Source organism: Ictalurus furcatus, chromosome 16 (assembly GCF_023375685.1).
Source record: "Ictalurus furcatus strain D&B chromosome 16, Billie_1.0, whole genome shotgun sequence".
Taxonomy (NCBI): Eukaryota; Metazoa; Chordata; class Actinopteri; order Siluriformes; family Ictaluridae; genus Ictalurus; species Ictalurus furcatus.
The window spans coordinates 28,412,552-28,435,007 of record NC_071270.1 but is presented as its reverse complement, the minus strand read 5'-3'; the positions used below and the strand labels follow the sequence as shown (position 1 = coordinate 28,435,007).

General features: G+C 43.0%; 2 protein-coding genes across 2 annotated transcripts in view; both read right to left on the bottom strand.

Moving 5' to 3' along the window:
* The window catches only part of sh2d3ca (SH2 domain containing 3Ca), a 42,374-nt gene extending 34,123 nt beyond the window's left edge, over positions 1 to 8,251 (bottom strand). Inside the window, exons 1-3 of the mRNA XM_053644730.1 lie at positions 7,811 to 8,251; positions 5,349 to 6,006; positions 4,274 to 4,313 (exon numbers count right to left, since the gene is read on the bottom strand). Of these exons, the coding sequence (XP_053500705.1) occupies positions 4,274 to 4,313; positions 5,349 to 6,006; positions 7,811 to 7,829 (717 nt within the window). The 5' untranslated portion in view covers positions 7,830 to 8,251. The remainder of the gene's footprint in view (positions 1 to 4,273; positions 4,314 to 5,348; positions 6,007 to 7,810) is intronic.
* Positions 8,252 to 8,448: 197 nt separating this feature from the next.
* LOC128620079 (octapeptide-repeat protein T2-like) overlaps positions 8,449 to 22,456 on the bottom strand; it is a 21,922-nt gene continuing 7,914 nt past the window's right edge. The window contains exon 2 of the mRNA XM_053644729.1: positions 8,449 to 8,937. Within this exon, the coding sequence (XP_053500704.1) occupies positions 8,449 to 8,937 (489 nt within the window). The remainder of the gene's footprint in view (positions 8,938 to 22,456) is intronic.

The following is a 22,456-nucleotide window of genomic DNA, read 5'->3' as shown; positions in this document are numbered from 1 at the left end:
AGAGAGAGAATAAAGAGAGGCGGGTCAGGGAACGACCGTTTACAGCTTCTATAACGGAAGTGATGACGCTTGACTACTTTTGGTGTGTTGGAGGTTTTTAAAAAAAATATTAATAACGCATCTATCTGTTAAAATTCAATGAGGCAACGATTGTTATTTTGCTTACTAAGCCTCAACACTCTGTCAGAGATCCTCACGGTAGCTACAACTAAACTTTTCCTATTTCCTAAGACTTCCATATATGTATTCAGAGGCGCGCCCTCGTTTCCGTGTATGGTCCTTAAAGCGCCGCTATCGTTTCCGTGTAAGAATTTAACGACGCTGATGTTCCCTTCTGTCTTTTGTGTTCTACGGAAACATCTTACTGGACAGATGGAAGATGAGCGTTAGCATGTAGAACGACACGAGTGTGCTTTTGTAGCTTTGATGCTAATCCGTAAGCGTGTGCTTTATGTTCTGCGGGATAACACACTGATCCTTTGTCATGAGTGTGACGTGCCTGTGTGTGTGTGTGTGCGTGTGTGTGTTTTGGCTTAGGAATTAGACACATAATGCAAAGGTATGATCAGATAGCGTACATTCTTCTTAATATTCACCTGCATGCTTTAATCTCTCTCTCTCTCTCTCTCTGTCTGTCTCACTCTCTCTCTCTTTTGACCTCCTCGTACCCTCCTGTCCTACTTCTCAGCGTCTGTTTGTTCTTTTTCCCTCCCCCCCTTTATCCCTCTCTTTTGTTTTCTCTCCATATTTCTGTGCTGAGCACGACTATCTATCCCAAATCCCTCTTCACCCCCGCAATCAATCCCTCTCCCTCTTTCCCTTTCTCTCCTTCTCTGGGTTAAACATTAATTACACCAGCCGCGTGATGACGGTAGAAACGAGAAGACGAGTAGAGAGCTCGTGAGTGGTCATGAATACCCCTCTCTCTCTCTCTCTCTCTCTCTCTCTCTCTCTCTCTGAATTTTCCTACAGGGTCCAGCTCCCTCACCTTCCCATTCTTTCCTTAACAGCTGTCTCCTGTCCAAGCTGAGGTCTGACTTCCTCAGGAGCATCTCCCAGTTTGATCTGTTGAAGTAATCCGACACCATGGCAAGTCCATTTACAGACCTAATCAGTTTCTCTGGCTATGGTGAGGACTAAAACAGAGTGTGTGGTGCTGATCTAGTAAAATAATCAACGACAGGGTGGTGTGTTATAGAGCAGAGCGTATTTCTAACACGTACAGCTACGTTGTGGAGTTTTGAGATCGTTTATGTTTGATTAAATAGTAGTTAATGATGTGCACCAAACTGTAAAAGAATTTCTAAACCGCGTGTGTGTGTGTGTGTGTGTGTGTGTGTGTGTGGGAAGGCTTGTCTCGGACAGTGTGCCGTACCAAGTGTAGGCCATGTGCCAGAGACACATTAATTAGCTTCACATAAATCCACCCTTCCCATTTATACCATTACCCACACATCTCCTCCTCCCATCTCTCTCTCTCTCTCACTCTCTCACTCTCTCTCTCCTCAGTGCCAGACCCATTACCCACCACGATCCATCCATTTCCCTCCATCTGACCATAAATCTATCTATACATACACATTTACACAACAATATCCTGTATGAAGATCCTGTTTCGCTGCACTGCTGCTTGATTCAATCATTCCTTCACTTCATGTTGTTGTTATTTGAATCAATCGCTCTCTCTCTCTCTCTCTCGCTCTCTCTTTATCACTCTTTCTCTCCCCCAGTCCTGCATCTGTCATGCTCTCCATCATATCGCCGCTGTTTGCATTTCCATCTCATTTTCCCCTCTCGCACCTTTTCCTCCCCTTAGCGACCGATGCTGATGACATCATCACAAAGCGCACATTTAGGCCTTGTTGTTTATCGCGCTGGCTATAAACAAATTTATTCATCAATTCAAAATTCGAATTCCTTCATTCGCACGAGCATTTCCACGACAGACGTGGTGTTCATGGAAATCGGGTTACTTGGGGAAAATAGTTCCTAAAAAAAAACAACGTTTTCTCCTGAGTTTGCGTAAACATTGCGTATGAGGAGAAACACTAACGTGAACATCGATTGATCGAAGACTGTAAGATTAGTCGTTCAAGCAGGACAAAAGTAATGGCACCCTATGAAGGGAGGAAGAGTTAGGGTGTGTCTGTGGTAGCTGGTACAGTGCAGTGGCTGAGCTGCGTTACTGGAAGACTCAACGCATGACGTGATTAGGAGGCGCTCTTTCCCCTTGTTTTCAGCTCTCAGTACGGCTCTGAGTTTTTATGGAGTTCTGTGGGCGTGGTTTAATGTGAACCTGGTAAGCATTTCTTTCAATCGCTCCAGAATGGTTTCGTTGTTCAGAAGGCTCCTGAACTCAGAACTGGTTTGAAAGGTTACAGAACCTTTTCGTTCGTTGACAGAATTTCGGAACATTTTGCGAAAAGGTTTTCCAAGAAAGCTCCAGAAGTTCAAAAAGTTCCAGAACTCTTTAGATCTTCAGAAGGTTTCGGGAACTGGTTACTCGTTTAAAAGCTTCGGGAACTGTTTATTTCTTCAGAATATTCTGAAACTCTTTACTTCTTTTGAAAGGTTCCAAAATTCTTTAAGTACTTCAAAAGTGCTTTGTTTTTTTGGGGTTTTTTTTTTTTTTTTTTTTTTTTTTTAGAAATCGTTAATTCTTCAAAGGGTTCCAGAATTGTTTATTTCTAAAGGGTTTGGAAATCTTTATTTGTTTAAAAGATTCAAATTAACAAGGTCCACTATGGCCAACTCCACCTCTATAATCCCTGACCTGAAAAAAACCCCAAATCCCAACAACTCTGAAGGTGGAACTAAAAAGGTTCCTAGAACTACTGTAAAATCGGCCTAATTTTGTACAGTACCAAAACCCATACAAGTGGAACCTTTGGCACAGGACCGGTGGCTAATGGAAAATAGCTGCTTTTCCAAAAAGAAAAAGTACTTTGTGGAGAAAGGAAAAAAAAATGCTAATTTAGTTCCTCAGCACTGTTTGTAGCTTCCTGCTGTGCTGCTGCCATTCAGAGAAACTCATCTCGCTGTAAAACATTCAGGCCACATCCTCAGCTCGATCTAGCGCCATTAAAGTTTTACACAGACGGGGAAAAAGAAGATGGGCAGAGAGAGACAGAGAGACAGAGAGAGAGACTGTACCAGAGATGGAGGAGGAGGAACTATAAATAACAGCACATCAAAGCCGCCCTAAATTGCTAACATGGCTAATAAATTAGCGCTGATTCACTTGATCTCATTCATCATTAGCAATGCTAGCAACTTCGAATGCTCTCATATAGGATATGCTCCTATAAAGATGATTTATTGTTGATCCAAAATGTGTAAAATATATATATATATATTTAAGTACACAGCGTGTGAGTTTTGTGCTTTCGGTGTGTGTTAATCTTCATGTAAAAGTCATGATCGTTCCTGACACGCGCCATAACGGGATAATAAACTATATTTGCAGCACCATCTAGTGGCCAAAAGCTGCATTACAACTAAACTCGCAAGAGGAATTAATTATCTAAACAGCCCAGTAAATGTCTTAAGACAGCAAAACTATTAAAGTGCAGTTCATCAGCAGCTAAAAAGACCCACGTGGATTTTATTACATTCCTAAATGCTGCTCTTAAGATAATGATCATGAGAATTTGCTTAATTAAAATGCTGAATTAAAAACATGCAGTGACTTTGGGGGGGAAACCACTGAGTCAGATGAAACGTAAAAGACACAAACCAACACCTCAATGCCCGCACACACACACACACACACACACACACACACACACACACACACACACAGAGTCTCAACTCAAACACTAAAATTGAATCACTAATGATTCATTCTTGCATGAAAAGGGGGAATGTGTACTCCTATTTTACAGTTTATATACAAATAAAACAAACACAAAGATGTTTAAAATAAAGCGTTAAGGCAAAATCACTCTCAGGATTAGAAGAAGAGAGTGTGTGCAGTCTGTGTTTCAACAGACAAGTTATTCAAAATATTTCTATTATATTCAGAACAGAAAACACTGTTTGAACTGACATAATTGTAATTTTTTTTTGCTATTAATATAATTAAACTGCACCATTTGAAGATTTTGATACGGTACTGAAACCGCACACGTTAAACCTGTAACTGTTGCCACATGTCTTATTAATTTAGTTAATTTTACATCCAGCATAAAGAATTAACAGACATGAAAAAATAAAACTGAAGAAGGAATGCAACAGACAGACAGACAGACATACAGACAGACATATGTCTTACCTCTACATACTCTCCTTGACTGTCTTTGGTTCCCTTTTGACTGAGGAGAGAAAAAAAAATCATCTTCAGAATGTTCACTCTGGAGCTTTTACACAAACAGAAGACGCCATTCGATATCACCAATAACACAGCTTGAAAACACACACACACACACACACACACACACACACACACCGGAACACAATGACACACATCTCACTAAATCACACATTTCTGCTCATAAAATACTGAGAATATATTATAAATGATTTCATGCATATTTTAAAATGGCTAAATTTTGCATGAAATCACCACGTAATAAACTATATGTAGTGCTTTAGATGTATGTGACTACTCCACTTCCTGATTACTGGTTTCCTGATCTTTAATTCCCTCTGATGGAACCCTTACTAGTTCTATGTAGAAACCTGAAACAGAGGTCAGGGTAGAACCTGTTTATTTCTGAAGTACTGAACCCTTAATTATATAATGAGCCCTTAAAAAACCCTTGAAGAAGAATTTATTATAAGCGTGTATTAACTGGGTAAGTGTGTGAAGCAAACTCCAAATTATAATAGATTATACCTTAAATACTGCTACTACTAATACTAATAGATATATTATATATAATAGATTATATATAAAATACTACTACTATTACTACTACTACTACTACTAGATATATAATGGATGCAGATAAAATACAGACTATTATTATTATTATTATTATTATTATTATTATTATTATTAACCCTAACCCTAGTTTATTATATTACTATCTGGCGCCCTCTATTGGACATTGATATTAATGACTGATTCAATCGCAGGATATAAATCTCTCTTTATTATTTGGATATTAAATGATCTTAAAAAACGGTAAATGATGCAAACCACACAGTTGTTTTTTTTTTTCTTCCAAACACTGCACCTACATAAGGAATAAAACATAATGGGAAGCACTGTTATACTAAAATAATCAACAACAGGGCGGTGTGATGAAGCAGAGTTATTGCTACCACCTCAAAGTGAATTCTGTTCCTATAACAGCACACCATGAAGTGTTTTATTCCTCTTAGACCTCTTTAAGCATTCTTACCGGTCAGGATCGGGACCTGTTTTTCTTTCCTCTTCTTCTTTCTCTTGATGGCGCTCACTGGTGGTGGAAATTTTGTGCTCCTGCAGGTCCACAGAGATCTTTACAGGGAGGCTACTCTTCCTAGGCAGTACTGGTTTCTCCTGGAGAGCATCTGGAGGTGGAGGTGGATCTGGGTCTTCTGCGGGTTTTGAACGTGCGTTATCTGGTTCTTTACGGATCTGCTCAGTGCTCTTAACTTCAGGTTCTTCCCTGGTGTCAGCTTTCTGGCGTTCTGGTGTGAGCTTGTCGTCTGCGTCGTTCTTGTGCAGGCTTGAGAGCGCTTGGCCGTTGAGAGCGCTGAGGAGAGGTGACTCGTTCACGTAGTCTGAATTTCTCATGCTCTGGCTGCGGCTCAGTGGGGAGCTTTTGGGCTTGTTCTTAATTTTAAGACTTTTATGATCCTGACTTTTATTCTTTGTGCTCTTATCTTTCTTTTTCTGCGGGCGAGGCATGGTGCCCATGTGGGTGTACATTTCGCTGGAGCGGGCGTAGCTTGGGCAGCGAGGGTGCACGTCCTCCTCGTCGATAGTCGTCTCGTCATCCTTCTCGGAACTTTGCTTCGCTGCGTCCGACTTGCGACGAAATGAAAGGTTACCCAGACTCCCAAACCACTTAAAACCTGGTGACAAGCAGAGAAATAATTAGCTATCACTCTTTAAATATCATGGTAATATTGGGCTTTCGATAATTCCTGTGGCAGAATGATTGTCCAGCATCTTTAATAAATAAAAATAATAATAATTTGATTCACGAGTTTTAATTCATTTGGGGGTTTTCTGTAATCCGAGCTGAGTTTGCGTCGGTGTGTACCCGTGAGGCCGTAAAATCGTTTCCTAAACCACCGCTGCGCTCTGAAAACCCTCTTTAAAAGCGGTTGAGAAATCCTCGCAGTACTGCCGCTGCAAATCGCAGGTTCATATTAACACCGTAATACGTTATCGTTTCTATAGTAACGACTCGTTCTCAGGGACGCGAACAGCGGACGCTCCGCTGATCGTGTCATCTGTGAGGAGACGTCTATTTTACACGTACGGAAGGAGTCTCCAGTGTCAGTGCTCTGTGACAGTCAAAGGTAAAGCTATGACTTCAAGTTTTCCGAGACGAGACGACAAAGTAAACGGCAGTTCGTCTGTCAATAAAGCTACGAACGATCGGTGTTGTGAATTCTCAGTGCTAACAGTGACGTACAGGACAATATGAACGACGTAAACATGACGTATCTTTGGCAAATATATTGCGATGTATATACGCAGAACTATATATCATATAAAATCATCAGGGGGGTTTTTCTGAACAGGTCTTTTAAAGCCGAAGTGCCGTAGAACTGCTGTAAATAAATAACACCTATAAGAACTAGATTTACTGACCCACGTCAAGCACTTTTTACACCATCACAATCCTGTTTTTTTTCTAGTATTTTCTACTATAACATTACATACACTAAATATATTTGGTATTAAACCTATATCTAGACATTTTTGACGAATTTTCCTGATTGAATTTTTTCACATTTTGCTTAAAATTAGCTCAATAACTCGAGACTATTTCCAGCTTGAGATTAGTCAAATAGGTTTAATGCTAATCATCTGGTTAGTTTATTGTGATCGTATGATAGGAAACACTGGATACGCACTGGATATTTTCACTTGATGAGATGTCACGCAGGTAATTACTGAAGGTAGGTACGTAAACCAAAAGAGAGTGCGTGTTAACTGGGTAAAGATCTGGTACAAGACGGGTTCTTCACGGGGTCAGGGAATAAATGACGGCTCGAGCTCTCGGGTCCTTTCAGACAGGAAAACACTCTGCTGTAGCTTCTAAAGTGCATAATGATGTGGCTGGATGTGTGTGAAGCCACAGAAAAAATACGGTTTCATCATTTCTCTGCCACAAAACCCATTCATGAGTAAAATCCCGTTTCGTAACTCCACTAAAGTCATATTTATGAGCTCCTGCGGCGGTTCCACGTGTCTGCTGCGGTCAAAACACCCGACGTGTATCATATGGAAGCTCATGATTGTGTGTTTTCCCGCTCCTTTATCACGTATCTTACACATGAAGCATGACTTCATCATCGGTGGCGATTAATAACGGTTTTGTGCATCACACGATTCCTCAGGTGAATGATCTCCGGCGTTACGGTGACCCGGAGACACAGAGATATGAGGTAGAGCCAGTGTAACGCTCTTTGAAATGACAGGGTCGTGGTCTACTGTAAACAAACTGCGATCGTTTGACTCACACATTCGTTTCTTTAAACTCCAGTGAACAGATTTTACTCTCATTAGCACGAAAACAACAGGAAATCAGAATGAAGTTCATGAGGGTTCATTAGTGTATCAGCTCATACAACTCACCACAGAGTGAACACGAACACACACACACACACACACACACACACCGGTAGTCATAAAAATACTCACTCAGTTTGCGTTTGAGCATGATGTCCGTTTGCCAGGATGTGGATGTTTATTTTCTTTCCTAGAGAGTTCTGAATAACCTGCCTCCTTCTGGTACGTACGCGTGTGTGTGTGTGTGTGTGTGTGGACAGCACTTCCTGTGTTGAGCTGCAGATGTGAGCCGCCCTGCTTTGTGGTTAAGCACACGCAACCTTGCTGTCATGTCAGAGGGACAAATGTGCTAGAGTCAGAAAGGTTTCAAGTTCAAGTGTGAAGTTGAAGTGGCTTTATTTTCATTCCGAGCGCAAACGGCTGGTACAGAAACAACACGCAGTGAAATGAAACCGCGCTCCTCCACGACCATGGTGCTACATACAAACAACACAGACCCCACCGGGTGTAAAACAGCAGGAGACAGTAGAATGATCACTGCACAGGACAGCAGGCCCAGTGAAGGACAGCGCAGCTCTGACCAGCGCACAGCTCCAGTGTGGAATAAAGTGCAGTGAGATATTACACTATAATAATAATAATAATAATAATAATAATAATAATGGTGTAAATGTCAACATAACATACCAATGAGCAGCAAAACTGCAGGCGGTCGAACGGCGAGGTTTTGGAACAATAGCACACAGTGATATTCAGAGCTACAGCAAGTTTTACTCTGACGCTCTGTGTCTGCCTCTAACCGCCTGTGACTGTCTCCGACTGTCTCCGACTGTCTCTGACTGTCTCCGACTGTCTCCGACTGTCTCTGACTGTCTCCGACTATCTCCGACTGTCTCTGTCTGTCTCCGACAGTCTGTGTCTGCCTCTGACCGCCTCTGACTGTCTCCAACTATCTCCAACTGTCTCTGACTGTCTCCAACTATCTCCAGTTGTCTCTGACTATCTCCAGTTGTCTCTGACTGTCTCTGACGCTCTGTGTCTGCCTCTAACTGCCTCTGTCTCCAACTATCTCCAGTTGTCCCTGACTGTCTGTGACTCTCTGTGTCTGCCTCTAACTGCCTCTGACGGTCTCCAGCTATCTCCAACTGTCTCTGACTGTCTCCAACTACCTCCAGTTGTCTCTGAGTGACTCTGAGTATCTCCGACTGTCTCTGACGCGCTTTGTCTGCCTCTGGCTTCCTCTGACTGTCTCTGACTGTCTTCAACCGTCTCTGACACTCTGTGTCTGTCTCTGACGGTCTTCAACTGTCTGCAGCTGTCCCTGACTGTCTCCAACTATCTCCGACTGTTTCCAGCTGTCTCTGACTATCTATGACTTGTCTCTGAATGTCTCCAAACCTCTCTGACTGTCTCCAACTATCTCCAGTTGTCTCTGACTGTCTCCAACTGTCTCTGAGTGTCTCTGAGTATCTCTGACTGTCTCTGACGTGCTTTGTCTGCCTCTGGCTTCCTCTGACTGTCTCTGACTGTCTTCAACCGTCTCTGACGCTCTGTGTCTGTCTCTGACGGTCTTCAACTGTCTGCAGCTGTCCCTGACTGTCTCCAACTATCTCCGACTGTTTCCAGCTGTCTCTGACTATCTATGACTTGTCTCTGAATGTCTCCAAACCTCTCTGACTGTCTCCAACTATCTCCAACTGTCTGACTGTCTCTAGCTTTCTTTAACGGTCCCCAACGGTCTCTGTCTCTGACTGCCTCTGTCTATATACACCTCTCTGTGACGGCCTTCAGCTCTCTCAGACTGTCTCTGACTGTCTCCACCTTTTTTCCTACTGCAGGTTTTGTCTTTCGTACATTTTGAAGAGTGAAAATTGGGCTGTGTTCCAAATAACCATCGCTGCACTGGGGTTTCTGTGTCAGAGTGCAGGAAGTTGTGTCAGTAATGAGTATGCAGCATTTTTTTTTTTTGCAGTTAGAAGACAAGTCAAAAAGCAAGAGAAGCCGTTTAAAGTAACAAAAAATGGTGCATTGCATTTATACTGAACGAAATCTGTGCAAAAAGAAAAAAAATTGCAACCATTCCTTTTCCTATATATAGATATATCTGATCTAAATATACTCTATATCCACCCTTTAACTTTATAGCTGCATTAAACATCTTTCACATCCTCTAACCAGCTTTTGCATCCTCTCAGTTCCTTCCTATGAACAATATTAAAACCTCAGACCACTATTTAACTATATGTTAGGGGTTTTTTTTGAAAAGAATAAACAGGTGTTTACATAAGCCTTGGACTTTCAGCTTCTCTGCATTGGTGATATTTCAATACTAACTTGTAGAGTAACAGAAGAAGGAATTGAACCTCACTTCCTCTTTACAGATCTATTCTGCTATGGGTGTGACTTCCTGCAGGAAGCTGCATTGAGTGCATGCGTTGAGTGCATGCGTGTGTGTGTGTGTGTGTGTGTGAGTGTGAATGAGTGAGTGAGTGAGTGTGAGGGTGTTAGTGCAAAATTTATGATAAAAACCCCACCTGTTTCTTAGTAAAAGCAAATCTCAAAGTTTCCTCTACACCAAAATAAAGTCAACATTAGCAACAAGCAGCAGCTCTTAGATGATGGTTAATGACTTCTGAGAAGTTCTCCGTTCGTGGTTATCGCAGATGACCGTGACGGAATTTTTCTTTAAGTTTTATATGGCATTTTATTCTAGTTCTTACCAGTACAAGAGTGAATATACATCATAAAATACACACTACACAGTATGTACCGTTATTTTCCTACTTGAAGGAACGTCCGGAACATATTTAAACATATATCTCCTGCTGTATTCCTACAAATGTGTTCATATTTAGGGGAACTTGCTTCTTTACTTCTCTAAGCTCTATGTTTAGGCTGCAAATCCTTAAAATAAATCAAGCTAAGGTTATATACTCATGTCCAAATCTTTAAACACTCACAATAAACGGCACGGTCGAGCCGTGCGACCTTGTTTTTAAAAATGAATTCGTACAATAAGAGTTACAGGCGTAACAGTAAGAAGGTATGATGAGGGAGAATAAGGAATTAAGGCTGTCTGAGATTAGTAACTGATAAATCGAAAAGGTTTTGTTCATGTTTATAGATAACAGGAAGTTCCAGCTGGTCCTAAACCACATCCGAATGGCCTTACTGAAAAACTAGATGTGGTGGTTTGAGGGATAGGTTTACAGTAAAGACATCATATGAAGCATTGATTGGGGTTTTTTTTTCCCCCCTTTTTGCTCAAGGTAACTAACACAACACAAACAATGAATTAATTACGACGACTATTAGAACAACTGTCATTTCATTGCTACACTTTTTAAATCATGTCTATCCTGAAGAAAATGCTGAACTTGACAGATCCAGGGGCTGAAGGTGTGTGTGTGTGTGTGTGTGTGTGTGTGTGTGTGTGTGTGTGGCGAGTGAAGGAATGGTCTCATTTCCATCTATATATTTTCCATACCACTTATCCTACAGAGGGTCGTGGGGGAGCCTGGAGCCTGGATCTCAGGGAACTCCGGGCACAAGGCGGGGGACACCCTGGATGCAAAGCCATCGTAAGGCACACACACACATAGATGTGTGTCCGCACACGCTACGGACAATTTGTACACGTTTTTGGACTGGAGGAGGAAACCGGAGTACCTAAAGGAACCCCCCCCTCCAAAGCACAGGGAGAACATGCACACAGGACGGACTCCCAAACAGGCTCCCGGTCTCTTTCCCTGTTCATAGGAATTACACGTCTTAACAGGAGAAAGGAGAAGGCTATAATATTTATCCCTGCTTTACTAGAGTGAGATCTTCTGATGGTACACCAAGAAGTCACATTAAAAGACAAGGTTATAAGTATTACTCCTGACATACCTGAAGATTCGAGAACGACGTGAAGACTCACCAAGACCAGAAGCTATGAGTGTGTCTGGAGTGTGTTTACATCAATCGCAAATAGAGCTTATTTATGGGAACATTCTGGACGACTTGGTCGTACGCATACTCTATGAAGGCAACGTACAACGTTATATATTTAATAAATCCGTGGATAAATGTGTATACAAATAGTGTTTTTGCAAACTGGGTCTCTGTTTAGTTCTGTACCCATATCCTGCTCCCAACTGGCTTTTATATAACGCTGAATATATCTGTGAGATGACGCCGCTTGTCTCAGGTTTAGAGTCTAAAATTAAACTGATGCAAATGGTAGAAAAGGAAACGGAAACTCACTCCACGAAAGGAAAAAAGTGTCGCGGCGGCCGATTGGCTTTACGATTAGCTTGCTCGGATGCAGATATTAAAATGTCACCCTTATACAATGTGGTAATATTCAAGACACCCTCACAGTGCTGTGGGTTAAAGGTGTTATCAGCGAGAGAGGCTGGAAACAGACGATTCGCTGTAACTGCAGCGTTAACTGACAGAGCAAATAAACCGAAATGTTTCCTACACTGGGACCAAATTTTCAGAGAATGTCAAACACCCGGGTTTTGGCAGGACCGTGGGGTATGTCAATAAATAAGCAGAGACTTTTTGATTATTTGTTAGCTATTACCATCCGATGTTTTCTTGTGACGTCACAGAAACGTGTGTACTTTACTGACATTGAGCCGAGAAGGAAAAAAAAACCGCAAACATCAAGTTAAACATGATCAAAAAGAGTAAATTATGTATATTTGACTTTTTGTTCAATCCTTCCTTTAATGATGAAATGACTGACAGTTTATGTTCTATAACCTTCCAGAGGTCAAAGGTCTCTCCACTGACCCCCACACAAATGATTAAATCGTCTTATTCATAAGAGCCACTCTTCTAAACAAACAAACACAAAGGGATTGTAGAAATTACAACAGTCCTCTGTACATTCTGTCAAAGGCACAGATGCAGATCAGGTACATTTCAGGACAGTGGTATTGCACGCTCAGGTGACGTCACTTTGTGGTTCATGACTTCCTCCCCAGTGTGTAGGTGTGCATATCAACACTTCTGCCTTTGAGAAGTAGACCATGGAGCCTACATAAACTTACTCAGTCACTGTAATTTACTTTTCTATTAATCCTGCATTTCAACTTGACGTTTTCCTCATGAAAGATTGCATCTTGGGCTAATGCTGTGCCGTTTGAATGGTTTTGTTGATTGTGTTTAAATCATATCCAATAGGATGGGTCTAAATTGATCACGTGATGTAGAAGCAGCCAATCATTGGGTTAATTCAATCAGTTCGCTTTAATAACGTTCTTCGATTGTAACAGTCCGACAGGCAAAAAATACTCCTCATGAACTTCGATTAGAAATGATCCATCCATCTTCTATACCGCTTTATCCCTTTCAGTGTCGCGGGGAACCTGGAGTCTATCCCAGGGAGTATCGGGCACAAGGCGCGGTACACCCTGGACAGGGTGCCAATCCATCCCAGGGCACAATCACATACACACACACCCATTCATACACTACAGACACTTTAGACACACCAATCAGCCTACCATGCATGTCTTTGGACTGGGGGAGGAAACCGGAGTACCCGGAGGAAACCCCCGCAGCACAGGGAGAACATTCAAACTCCCCACACACACACACACACACACACACACACACACACACTGGGAATCAAACCCCCAACCCGGGAGGTGTGAGGCAACCGTGCTAACCACTAAGCCACCGTGCACCCCGGTTAGAAACGATATATTTTTAAAAATACAGCTCAAAAGCTCCGAGAGAGGAAAGAGAGAGAGAGAGAGAGAGAGAGAGAGAGAGAGAGATAAAGGACAAAAGTGTCAGGCTTAGGTAAATATTTTACACCTGGACCTTCTGGTAATACTGTAAGTGCTAAAACTCTCCCAGCAAAGCGCAATGAATGCTTTCATACTGTTAATACTGTTGATAATGAGTTATCTAAATGATATGTTGACGTCTTTTTGTGGAGATTTAAACTGCACTGTTTGCTGGAAAGGATAACGAGAAGGTTCATCGGCTGACTGAGTCACGTGACTTGTGTGTTACATCATTCTGAAAGAGTTGCTGCTTGTTTTGAGCTTTATTGTGAAAGGGCTGTAGATAGATAGCATTTACTGAAGACAGCTGAACAGAGAATTCATTTGGAAAGGCAGTGTTAGTACAAGCATAATATTATAATATAATAATATAACGTGATATAATGGAACATGGGGATAAAGTTCTACCACCGGGCTGTGGAAGAAATGACAATCTTCTATCTGACCACTAGATGGCAGTACAACAATAATTCCTCAGTGGTGGTCTTATGAATGGAAACGTTTCTCTGAATGCTTCATGTAATATTCAATTCCAGTTCAGTGTAATTTGTATAGCGCTTTTAACAATTGTCATTGTCCCAAAATTCAGGATATAGATTATAAATGTATGAATTTATCCCTAGTAATAGAATGTTCATTCTTCAATGTGTTTCCTTCTGTAATCTTCACCACACCAGACTTCTGGTAGACGACCGAAGCCTAAAATGTGACTAGAACATCAACGGCACACATGAGTAGTCTATATTTCTACTGAATATCCTCATGAAACCTGAACACAAGGCATCAGATATAGCGTTATATCATTACAAGCTCACAGGTGCAGGCTTAATCCAGGACAGGAGGTCATGTGATCGAGGGTGTCCGATCTAATCGGATTGATACGAGCTGAAAACACTGTGACATCTGAGCGTGGTTCTGAAGTGATGGTGATGATGGTCTGAACGCTGTCGCCTCGCTTTGACGTGACCTTGTCAGACAACCGCTGAGGAGCTGAGAGCCAAAAACTGGCATAATAATTTACCAGGTCGAGGGATCGGCCTAGATCAGACGTGCGCTTCAGTAAACTGTGTTTTATTTTAAATTCGCCAGATTTCCCTGCAGTACTTAAGGCTTTGTATTTATGATGAAAGCATACATGTAGTTAGGAGGTCAAGATGGAGGAAGGAGGAAACTGTAGCTGTGCTGTTAAACTCTGGATCGTGATTGGTCAGAAGGTGTTGATTAGTCGTCTATAACAGCAGCGCTGACAGTAGCGCAGGTTTTATATTAACGTGCTTGGTCTAATACGTTATCGTTTCTATAGTAACGGCTCGTTCACAGGGACGTGTACAGCGGACGCTCCACATAGACAGATTTTTAAAAATCGTTGACATGGTGACGTTTTCTATAAAGAGAATAAATATTTATGTAACATTCATGGAAGGAGTCTCCAGTGTCAGTGCTTTGCGGTTTCTTTTTTGCGGTTTATAGCTGCTATAGTTTATAGTTGATAGTTTTGGCTTTTTTTCGGTGCATGTATATTCTGATGACGTTTTTGTATCATTCACATCGTTCGTTTCCTCACATTTTATCACCCAATCGAGATATTACGCTCACTCTGTACTCTCTCTGCACAGGCTTTTAAAACATTTCGATTTATTTTTTTATTTGTTTGTCATGCTGCCAGAGACAGAGAGAGAGAGAGAGAGAGAGAGAGAGAGAGCTTTTATTTGTTTTGTTTTCTAGCTGTTACTATAGAAACGATAACGGATTATAGCGAGCGTATTAATATAAACCTGCACTGCTATCTGAGCCGCTGTTATAGAGAACTAATCACCACCTTCTGACCAATCACAGTCCAGAGCTCAGCAGCGCTGTTCCTGTACATACACAAACATGAAGCAGAAACACAAACAGCACACCATATGGCTGCTGTACACCAGATGTGATTACACACACACATACACACACACACACACACACCAGACCCTCAGGTCTTGCAGCTAATCCAACACCAATTAAACACATCCTGGCTTTCTGTACTGACCACTTTAATTCCCTCGGCACACAATTAATCCAACACTAACAAGGTCTGATTAGTGCAGAGATTGGACGGCGCAGCATGGCTCGACGCTGTGAGCACTGACGCCTGACGTCTTTATCAGCCAGAGATAAAAAAAGAGGCATGACCTCAACATCTTTCAGTCTAAAAGGAAAGAGGCGTGGCCTCACTCTGAGATTTGACTCATCATGTCATTAAAGTTCTTCACGTCCCTCTCCATTTTCTCCCTGATTTTCCTGCTTTATGGTACCAGTTTGCTCAGATGGTCGGGTGTCCACATACTTATGACCGCCGGGTGTGTGTTAATGATCAGGTTACGATGAAAAACAGGATTGAAGCTACAGTTTAACACTATACATTAAAAAGTGAAGACGTGTGTTGAAGGGACTTGTAAACGATCAAACGCGCGCGTGTCGTTTTTAGCCGTGTCTGAGCTACAGATGGGGCGAGCGGCGACGTGTGTAGAGAACGTGTCGTGTCGTGTCGTTAACGCTGGCGTGAAGCTGGCTCGGCGTTTGAATAATGTTTGTCTGGCGGCTGTAGAGCCACTTGGCCTGCACTCAGACATGGTAATGAAGGTCTGTGTGGGTGTCGGGCCAGAAGTGCTCCATTCAGAAAGTCCTCAGACGGAGCTGGTGATGATGATGACAATAACGCACTGTAGAGGAGAGGAGTGATTGGTGAAAGTGTCTGGAGCGTGTGTGTGTGTGTGTGTGTGTGTGTGTGTGTGTGTGTGTGTGTGTGTGTGTGTGTGTGTGTTGGTGTTAATCTGTCATTTACTGAGTAGGTTTATTCTGGTGTAGTGCTGAAGATAAAGTCAAGACACATAGGGACTAAAATACACACACACACACACACACACACACACACACACACAGCTTGAGAGCAGTTTAAGTATAGGACTCCTTACCAAGTGGAAGATTACACACCAGTACACACCAAGACAGCTACTCTCACCTTCAGGGCAGCTTTATAATGACACTTTCTCTAGAAAAGGGTTCAAATAAACTCACTCACACTCACACACACACACACACACACACACACACACACACACACACACACACACACACACAAATGATATTAAAGGAGGAGTCTGTGATTTTTTTTCAAGGCGCTTTCAAACCTTTTAGCGATCATAATTTTCTAGCATAGCATTGAAAAGAAAAAGATGAATTGTAATGTTTCCATTCAGTCGGTATCTCTGTAATTTCTTCATATTTCATTTCAGAATTACATTATTTACACTTTACGTCATTGAAACTAGCCCCGCCCCCCCCAGCCATAACAACTGCTCAGGTCACCCCCTTTTTTAATTCTACACGGTGTCCGAAAATTCAGGAATCAATGAGGGTAGATCTACATATCCGCTCATCCATATATTCGCATTTACGCTTTACGCGTTTCCTCAGCCGCTGTATCATGTTTGCCCTTGCAATTCACCTCTCAGACAGCAGAGGGCAGTAAAAAAAATTAAATCCACACTGCTGCTTTAATATGCAGCATATTAAGTAAAATAAAAGGATCATCAAAAAAAAAAGGTCTCGTATCTCGTACTAATTTCAAGCACAAAAAACTCAAACAGACCTGATTCTAATAATAATGGCACCCCTGTCTAAAAGGGAGCAGGGAATTCTGGAAAAACCAGACAGCAGATTATTTGCTGAAGCTGGAAACTCCTCAGTATTTCACTATAACAGAACAACGTGAGTGAGTGAGTGAGTGCTTTATTCCGTAGTTAAAGTATACTCCTGTTACATGGGGCGGGGCTCTGAACGGTTCTGTGTTACTGATGAAAAGGTTGTGGGTTCAAATCCCATGGACATGCAACACATGACTTGCACGACAATCAGCTCCCAGGATAAAACTGGATTAAAGATCACTCCAAAAGTCATTGGAAGTGAGTTTGGAAGTTTTCTTCTACGCGTGGATTTTCCCCTTCATGACCAAACCCACACTACAGATGAAGTAAATGGAGATTAGATAAAAAATATTTAACGCCGCAGTATTACTCTAACACGCATGTCTCGGCCAAACCCAGAAACCAAGACTCTCTCACTGGTGCACTGTGTTTGCGACACATCCCAGAGTGTCTGTTCGTTTGTTATTAATAAGGTGTAATTTCACTGATGACCACGTGATGGTGCTAAGTGACACAGCCCTGATGCTGCTCTCCTCTCTCACTCTACAGAACCACAGTGAAGAGTCTGATTTACTTTGGGTCTCACTTTATTTTTTTTAAATTTTTTTTTTTGGTCTTCCATGTTTGTGTTCTCTCGTATTTCATATTATGACGCAGTTCACCTTTATCTCTCAACGATAGTATCAGCTGGACTCAGCCCACCACCAAAATACCAAACTGTCAGCCCCCCCGCTCCCATCTTTCTTAGTGTGCAGAGGTTCTTTCAAAGAGTTTGTTCCTTTTAAAGAAGTCTTAAGCCACACAGGAGAAAAGAATACAAAGGACGTACGCTGCAGGTTTTTTCCTTACTACATCTGATAAGAAAATTCTGACAAGTCATGGTGCAAATCGTAATGGATCATGAGTCGAGAGGAACAGACTGGAAGCATTTAAACCATTTACACATTTGAACAGAACCCAGAGCTGTACTTTCACGAGACACAGCACTGTAGTGATGTTTAAGAGCGCGTGCTTTATCAGTGGGGTTTTTTTTTTGTTGTTATAGGACATTTTTTGCTGAGTTCTGTTTTCGTCCTGTAAGCCTTAAGGGTTTTGAAAAGCAAAATAAAATCAGTGAGATGTGAACAGGTGGGAAATCCGAGTAAAAGCTGTCAGTGGAAGACCATATAAGCTCGAGCGATACCGTTTTGTGCAGATCAAAAAGAGTTTGCAGTGAGAAAGTGACCAGAACAAAGGCCACACCTCCTTCAGTGGGCAGCAGTGACAGGAACAGAAGCCACACCTCCTTCACTTTGTCTGACAGACACAGAGGCTACACCTCCTTCACTGTGACTGATAGATACAGAGGCCACACCTCCTTCACTGTGACTGATAGATACAGAGGCCACACCCCTTCACTGTGACTGACAGACACAGAGGCCACACCTCCTTCACTGTGACTGATAGATACAGAGGCCACACCTCCTTCACTATGACTGATAGATACAGAGGCCACACCCCTTCACTGTGACTGATAGATACAGAGGCCACACCTCCTTCACTTTGTCTGACAGACACAGAGGCTACACCTCCTTCACTGTGACTGATAGATACAGAGGCCACACCTCCTTCACTGTGACTGATAGATACAGAGGCCACACCTCCTTCACTGTGACTGATAGATACAGAGGCCACACCTCCTTCACTGTGACTGACAGATACAGAGGCCACACCTCCTTCACTGTGATTGCCAGATAGAGGTCATGCCTCTTTACAGTGATTGACAGATACAGAGGCCACACCTCCTTTACTGTTATTCGGTTACAGAGGCTACTTACTGTGGCTGATGGGGAAAGAGACCACGCCTCTTTCACTGTGACAGAAGCAGCAATCACAAAGGCCACACCTCCTTCACTATGACTGACAGGATCATAGGCTATGCCCCCTTTACTGAAGTTAACGAGTTCACAGGCCACACCCCCTTTACTGAAATTGATTCTGACAGGTGCCTGTGTCTTTAAATTCGTTTATAGCAGTCGTGTGTTTGCTCGAGTGTGAGTCCGTGTGTGTAATTACTGCTCCCGCTGACATCATCGAGCCTCGTGACCCGTCTGTGGCCGAGGGCGCTCTGGGAACACTGCTGGATCTTCTCGCTCTGTCTGCTGCGTTTTCCCCAGGTGATGCTGCCTGTCCATGGGCCAGCAGCGCAGGATTGATGAGTGTGTGTGTGTGTGTGTGTGTGTGGAGGATGGGGCATTATCATTTCATAAATCATGCACAAAGAGGCCCCTATGGGAAGGGATCCATGAGTCTCTCTCTCTCTCTCTCTCTCTCTCTCTCTCTCTCACACACACACACACACACACACACACACACGCACCTGCGACTGGCTCAGAGCTGCCAGGCCGTGCCGGATCGAGCCGTGTGTTAAATGGGAATGTGGAAAGGAGCGCTCTGGGCTGGAGCGGTGAGAGAGGGAACAGATGGGTGAAGGCTGCAGCCAGGCCTTTCTTTAAGCTCCAGTGTAATCCAGAGATGCAAACGTGTCAGACTGAGATGTTATTCTGGGAGAGCAGTGCCAGACAAACGCTGGAGAAGGAGAGGCTTCTCAAATCCCTCATTCACACTGCCAGGAGACCGGATAAGGCTGTCTCCAAACACACACACACACACACACACACACACACACACACACATTACAATAGTGATGGCAGTTAAACATGAAGAATATGATCATAAACAAGGCCCTTATTTAAAACGCTAGTTCTAGGAACATTGTTAGGCAATCTCCCCTTTCAGACTTTAGGCCACGCCCCCTACCTGATCCTACGTTCACACTAGGAAGTGACGAGTCGCAGAAACGAGATCTGTGTTACACACGTACAGAGAAAACGAACGACCGCCTGCCGCGTTATCCGATTATGTTCTGAGTATACAAAGGTATTAGCTCCGTGACATCGTTTTGTCAATGTTTACAGATGAGTGTGTCGTACAGCGTCAAACATCAACAAGTCTGTTCGAGATACTAAACACCTCCGCAAAGCTGGCCGAGTAGACATCTCCGTGGGAGGGTTTACACATTTAATGCTCCATGCTAAACTGCTTCCTTTATTGTTCGCAATCATCAGATAATACACCTGCCGTGCGTGGTACTCGAACATGTTTTCCAGATGCGCGTCTGTCAGGATGCTGTCGGAGTTCGGAGTCGGACTTCTGCGCTAATTCTGATCCAGTCCTGCAGGATAAGTGATCTCTGCATAAATCAGACACGGGCGTGTCTCAAACAGCAAAACTCCATGCCTACGTATAGTCCACACACCTCGTTTTCAAACAAACGCATTCTTTTGACCTTTATTATAAGTGCTTGCTGTAGGGGGCGTGGTCTTCATTAGTAGGTCACGTGACCATAACATATCTGTAACGTATCGCTTCTCTGACACGTCCTTTTAACCATCATCTATAGTTTATTGTTCTGAGCTGTGCCTTTGCCCTTTCCTACAGGATATAACGCAATCTCTGCCAGCAAGTCAACTCGCACGGGATATACGCTCACCGTCCACTTTATTAGGAACACCAGTACAGCTGCACATTTTTCTTCATCCTGATGTTCGCTGTGAGCATTACCTGAAGCTCTTGACCTGTATCTGTATGAAATGTGTATGCATTTGAGCTGCTGCCACACGATAAAGCATAAATGAGCAGGCGAACAGGTGTTGCTATTAAAGCGACCGGTGAGCGTGTCTATATTACCTGGGGTTATTTTTTTTCTAGAAGATTAAAACACAGGGTAATCTTTCCACACACGTCTGTAGAAATGACACGACCGATTCAGATGAAACTGAAATCCCAGAGATACTCGAGGAATAATTACATCACATACCTCCACACGGAAAACTAATCCTGTCTGAAGAGGGGCTTTTGCTGATGGATCTGGGGTACGGAGAGTATTTTGTAGGTTCTGGATTGGACTTTCAGCTTGTTTCCGATCAAATTTCTGACACTTGATTGCCAGGAATGTTTCATATTACATTACTCCTAAAAGTCTGACTCCATAAATTTCACAACAGTCTGTTATTAATCCGTCGCTTCACTCTTTAAAGTCAGGGAAGATGATGCAAACGATACACAACACATTTCTAATTGCATTTGGAGGACTCAGGACGTGGAACTCGGTGAGAGCACAGACTGTCCTCTCTGGACAGCTATGACTGCCTGCAGGCGCCCTCTCTCTCTCTCTCTCTCTCTCTCTCTCTCGCTCTCATACACACTCACACACACACACACACTCTCCTTCCTTTCTCTCACTCTGTCAGTCTCTCTCATCTCTGTCCTCAGCTCATGTTTCAGTTAAGAACTCTCTCTCTCTCTCTTTCTGTCTCTGCTCTCCATCTGTCTCCTTTATTCTCTCGATCTCCAGCACACCAGCGATTTCCCTTCATTTTCACTCTTCCTCTTCCTCCCCCTCACTCATCCATCTCTCTCTTTACACACACATAAAGATGAAGAGCGCTCGCTTATGTTGATTTGAAATGTGTCGGCTGGATCTCCTGAACGAATGGGGTCATTTGTACACCTACACAACATAATAGCCGCTACACACACGCACGCAGAGACACACACTCAGAATGGGAGGTTGAGCGTATATGTGTGTGTGTGTGTGTGTGTGTGTGTGTGTGTGTGTGTGTGGGTGGGTGTGTGTGGGTGTTCCTCTTCATCAACCAATTAGTAAATCCAAGCTTCCACCATTTACAGCATGAGTTATAAAGACAGCCTGAAGATCTGTACTTCGTTCATCGGTCGCCTAAGGAACACCAAAGCTCCGCCTTTTACTCCTGTCCCCACCCCCGAGGGAAGTGATGCGTCACCCTGTAACCTTGAGTGCCTTTGGCGCTGAGACAGCGAGCACAGACTCACCAAATATTTATCAGAAGATCTAATAAGAACGAGGAAGTTCAGAAGTCTTGTGGACTGAGCATGCTCAGAGGGTATGCTCCGCCCCTCCTGCCCCGCCCTCTTCTCATCCCACTGAGCACGCTCGATCAATCCGTCTGTCGATCGGACCGACTTCAGGACACCAGAGCTCAGATTCACAAACGACGACAGCCAACAAATACAGCATGAGGGACTGCGGAGATGAACGGATGAACTCGAGGACGCTCTGCAGTTATTGTTTCTCCAGCTGTGGTACTGAGAGTGATTTATTTTCTTGGCTGGAGGAAACTGTTAGAAGATATTGTCAAACCAGTGCAATGGAATGCTTCCTCTCCTTCCATCCTCAGGCCACAACATTTTCCTTCTGCCATTATGAGGCCCACAATTTACCACGC